This window comes from Eucyclogobius newberryi, unplaced genomic scaffold (genome assembly GCF_026437365.1).
Source record: "Eucyclogobius newberryi isolate DKJ021-1_F unplaced genomic scaffold, fEucNew1.0.hap1 SCAF_1, whole genome shotgun sequence".
Taxonomy (NCBI): Eukaryota; Metazoa; Chordata; class Actinopteri; order Gobiiformes; family Gobiidae; genus Eucyclogobius; species Eucyclogobius newberryi.
The window spans coordinates 16,266,875-16,271,874 of record NW_027315723.1 but is presented as its reverse complement, the minus strand read 5'-3'; the positions used below and the strand labels follow the sequence as shown (position 1 = coordinate 16,271,874).

The 5,000-nt window shown below is 40.4% G+C and overlaps 1 protein-coding gene across 4 annotated transcripts in view; it reads left to right on the top strand.

The window, feature by feature from the left end:
* The window catches only part of ddx3xb (DEAD-box helicase 3 X-linked b), a 24,223-nt gene that overhangs the window by 6,968 nt on the left and 12,255 nt on the right, over positions 1–5,000 (top strand). For all 4 annotated transcript variants that reach the window (XM_072439550.1, XM_072439401.1, XM_072439485.1 and 1 more), the window contains exons 6-12: positions 211–313; positions 1,780–1,887; positions 2,175–2,274; positions 2,583–2,718; positions 2,796–2,893; positions 4,511–4,609; positions 4,729–4,889. In XM_072439550.1, coding sequence (XP_072295651.1) covers positions 211–313; positions 1,780–1,887; positions 2,175–2,274; positions 2,583–2,718; positions 2,796–2,893; positions 4,511–4,609; positions 4,729–4,889 — 805 coding nt within the window. The remainder of the gene's footprint in view (positions 1–210; positions 314–1,779; positions 1,888–2,174; positions 2,275–2,582; positions 2,719–2,795; positions 2,894–4,510; positions 4,610–4,728; positions 4,890–5,000) is intronic.

The following is a 5,000-nucleotide window of genomic DNA, read 5'->3' as shown; positions in this document are numbered from 1 at the left end:
TATATACATACATACATCCACATTGAACAACACAATGAACATTTCTAAAATCTGATCTAATGATTGGCAATAATAACCCAAACACATCACTCCTGGGCCGGTCTATATGAATGTGATTGGTTTAGAGTCAGTGACTACTTGTCAAATGTGTGTATTTTATTTTTCCCTAAAAACATTTCCAATAAGCATTTGTATTTTTTTTTTTTTTAGACACAAGCGGCTGGAACACGGCAAAAGACTCCTACAATACTTTTGGAAGCAATCGCGGCAAATCTGCTTTCTTCAATGACAGAGGCAACGCCAACAGAGGAAGGTATGTTTACTTGGGCTGTCAATTTTATCATGCTATAATTGTGATATCACAAAATCAACGGCAGTTATTTTTTTGAGGCATATTAATCACATGTCTCATTTTGGCCATAATTGCGCTCCAACCTATGTTCAATTTGTTGAGACACACAGTTTATTCAAAGAGAAGAATATACGCATGCGTAGATGCAGGCTACAGCTCAAACTGCTCTTTACCTCAGCTTGTGTACGAGGAGAGGAGGAGTCGGGCTCTTTATCATCAGATCACTACATGCATCACCACCTTCTTGTGTTGTCTCATGTTAAAACACAATCCACGTTCACAAAGTGCGTAGTCTCATTTTCTCATGTTGAAAACACTCAATAATGTAGCCTTCCAAAACATCTAGAAGTTCCGATCTTGACGATCAAGACTTTGATAGTTTTACCTCAAGCTTCCTGTTGCTCTTACACAATAAGAGCCTGTGTATATTCCCAACAGCGACAGCACATTACTGTTCAGCTCTGTCAAGTGTTTAAATGAATCCTGAAATCAAATAAGACCTCTTATAATGGCACTGACATACTGAGATATAAGATATTCACTATGGACAATCATAGTCAACCCTAATCCATTTTATTTGCTTTCACATAAAACACTAAATATTAGTAGACAATACATGATTTATTTTAGAAGTTAAAGGACAAATATGATGCATTACTTGTATTATTTAGATTAGCATCTTATGTTTTAGAACTATTCTTTTTTTTTATAGCCAAATTATATTTGGATTTCTGTTGTTTACCCTGGGACTAACTGAGTTTTGCTTGAGCCTGCAGAGGGAATTCCACACAGTTCAATATTAACATTTTTGCGCATATCCAGCTGGCCTCTGACTTCTGGGTCTCAGCGTGCAGTTGTACTGATTGAGATTAGATGGGAGAAATTCACTGAACGAGCCTGGTGATGATTTATGGACTTAAAAACCGCAGAGAAGATTCTCTGACCCACATCACAGATCGAGAAAATATTAGTTATCGAGGAGATTCAGAATGAAAGTGTTTTTGACACTCGGAGAGGAGAGGAATTTCTTACCAGGATTCATCAAACTAGTGTGAATTTAGCTAAATGCTTGTGAGCATACTGTCCAGTATTATGTAGTTTTGTTTTTGTTAATGAACTGTCATAACTGTCTAACCCAACTACAAAATGACAAATGTCCACCAATGTTGAGAGTTTGAGAAAAGGGTAGGCACAATAAGCCTTGGCTTCTGCCTACACCTGGTCAAATAACAAATCTGTATCTCTTATTTAGTTTTGTGCTTGAATGTTGAGCGCTTTTTGTTTTTGACCAAACCACAATAAATAAAAGAATAAATGCTATTTCAGGTATGCTTGTGACAAGGGAATAATGTTAGAACATGGTTAAAAGCTCATAAAAGTCAATTTTGCATAATATGTGCCCTTTACACTTATATTATTATGGCCAGGTTTGATCACGGAGGGTTCAATGCAGGAGGGAACAGCCGCTGGGTGGACGAACCCCGCGAAGATGGAGACTGGTCCAAACCAACGCCACGGAATGAACGGGTCGAGCAGTGAGTTCCCTTCTCAGTGAAAGTTTCTTCAAATCTTAGTTCATATCAGTCAGTATATCAGTAAAACATAGCGCCTCTTCAACTTCAACTGAAAAATATTTTTGGGTCACTGGGGAAGATGGCCGCTTAGTCCAGACTGCTCCGTCGGGCTGCATATATATACACTATTTTATTTTTCAAACATAAAACAAGATGTTGTATGTTTGAAAAATAAAATAGTAAAAAAAGATAAGGATTTCTGTTGAATCCCTCTGGGAGGCCCTTCATTTTGTTTTTTGCTTCTACAGTGAGCTGTTCTCAGGCTGTAACACTGGCATTAACTTTGAGAAATACGACGACATTCCTGTAGAAGCGACTGGACAGAACTGCCCCCACCACATCGACAGCGTAAGTTTTTTTTGGCAGTGTTTTACTTGTACAGAACCTGTTAACCTCGTAGTTTAGATATTAACATGTTCCGATATATATAGGGATCTTTAATTGGTTCAGCTGTCCATCTTCTCAAATGTGTTTATATGTGTGCTTGATTTTAAATATAATTTTTTAATATATAATGTTTATTTGCAATACTAGATCTAATGCATACAATGCATTTATAAGAAGTAAGACAATTTGTCTCCAACAAGGCTTTTCTTAAACTCTAATATTTAAAAGAAATTGATTAGAAAAGCTGATTGTCCTTATGTGACTTATAGTTCCAGGATGTGGACATGGGCGAGATTGTCATGGGGAACATCGGTCTCAGCCGCTACACTCGGCCGACTCCTGTTCAGAAATATGCCATTCCCATCATCAAGGGCAAGAGGGACCTGATGGCTTGCGCACAGACCGGTACACCAGACACATGCCACATTATCATAAAATGAATACAGTTTAGTAAGTCTAATGTGTTGGTCTCATCTTTGTAGGATCTGGGAAGACCGCAGCTTTCCTGTTGCCCATTCTCAGTCAGATTTATTCCGAGGGACCAGGAGAGGCTATGAATGCGGCCAAGGCCTCCGGACAGGTGAGGGGGAAGAAGCAGGAACCCTGCAAACTGTACTTTTGAGCATTCTAACCTTACTTTTTCTTCACTTATCTTATTTTACAAGTTTTGCATTCTGCTTGTCTCCATTAAGATACATATTTACCTGGAATAGTCCACAATATGACATCAAACTTTTATTCTGCATTTACTGTAATTTCGGGCTATTGTGCACTCCTGAATAAAAGTCGTGCCAACGAAATTTACAAAGAAAAAATAAATTGTGCATATACCTGTAAATAAGCCGCAGGTGCCCACGTTTTAATATGAGATATTTACGCATGAATAACCACGGTAGTGATGCGCCAGTTTTCTTTTGAACCAGGGGTCTTGTGGCGTACCCGCGGTCTAATCAGGCTAATTTTTAAATGTATGTGCGAGTGAGGCTAATATATCGCATGTCCGTGCTCCACGTGTGTCTTTGCGTTTTGCCACGTCTAGATGCACTTCCTCATTAGACTAATTTCTCCTTGAATATGAGTCTGATTGCAATAAAACACACAGCGTTTTGAAGCTTAAAGGTGGTATGGACGATTTTTTTCAGCAAATTGTTTTATCATATTTCATCGTGGCGTGGATAAATCATTTGTCCTGCCACGTATCAATCATAAAACGCACCTACTGCTCACCTGCATCCGCGTCAGGCTCGTCCCCACGTTTCCGCGTGCCTAAGCGCATGGATCTATCATAATATAGTTCCCTCAGTGTACGGGGCAAAATGAAGACGGAGAAAGACAGTTCGAGCTGACTCAGAAGTGGACAGAAATCTACGGGAGACGAGCGATGCGATGCGCTCCGTTGCGCTACTAAACAAACGCACGTGTGTGTTGTATCAGTCCACACGGGGGAGTGCGCATGCGCACTTCCGCCTGCGTTCTCAAATCGCCGAAAAATCGTCCATACCGCCTTTAAGATATAGAAAACACAACGTGTCCCCTGGAGAGTGCTTCCACTATCCACTGAAGTCTTCCTCTACTGTGTGTCAAAAACTTGTGCTTCCTGCTAGAGTGTCCCCCGGTGGCTGCTAGCCAGCAAAAATCTATGATTTAGACGCACCGTTGTAATGGCCGCAGGGTTCAAAGAGTGTGAAAAAAGTAGTGGCTTAAAGTCCGAAACATAGTATTTTATGACAGGCGGGTTTATTGTTAAAAAATAACTTGGAAAATGATGCATTATTACTGATCTGACCTGTAACTTGGCCTGGTGGCGGTCAAACTATTGCCCTCTGACCAACGGTTATTGGCCGAAATGATCATAAACAGATTACTGCATACTGCAAATTGAATTAATTCTACCACTATAACCTCAATAACGTCACATGGTACTGTGATGCAGACAAAACAAAATGTTCAAGCCATAAATGGTGACATTTATGCAGCACTTTCCTACCTTCAAGGCAGGGACTGTGCACCAGTTTCCTGCCCTCTGGGACCCCTGACATCGAGACACATAAGTGACATGCCATACTGTTGAACATTCTCAGCAAAGTAAACGGGTGTCGAAACCATCCACCAGAAATCTCACATAGTGCATAGCAGTCTTTCTGTCCTTTTGTGAAGCCTTCTACATTTTCTTGACTCACTGTTTTCTGTCCAACAGGAGAATGGAAAGTTTGGCCGTCGAAAGCAGTATCCCATTTCCCTGATCCTAGCTCCAACTCGGGAACTGGCTTTGCAAATTTATGACGAGGCCAGAAAGGTATATTAATTAAGTACAGAAATGTTTTCTTTCGTGGATTTTACGCGTTTCAATTCCCAATACAAGCTTATTAACCTGACTGTGATTTAACTACTATTGTATCTTCTCTTTGTTTGCAGTTTGCGTACCGCTCCCGCGTGCGCCCCTGTGTGGTGTACGGAGGGGCAGACATTGGGGGGCAGATTAGGGACTTGGAGCGAGGGTGCCATCTGCTGGTGGCCACTCCAGGACGCCTGGTCGATATGATGGAGCGGGGCAAGATTGGACTGGACTACTGCAAGTAAGATACAAGTGATCTGCTCAAAATTATTATATTAATTTAAATAAGCTGACATTTCATACTAAGATTTTCTCAGAACTATTTTGATTTGATGTATTTTTTATATTGCCT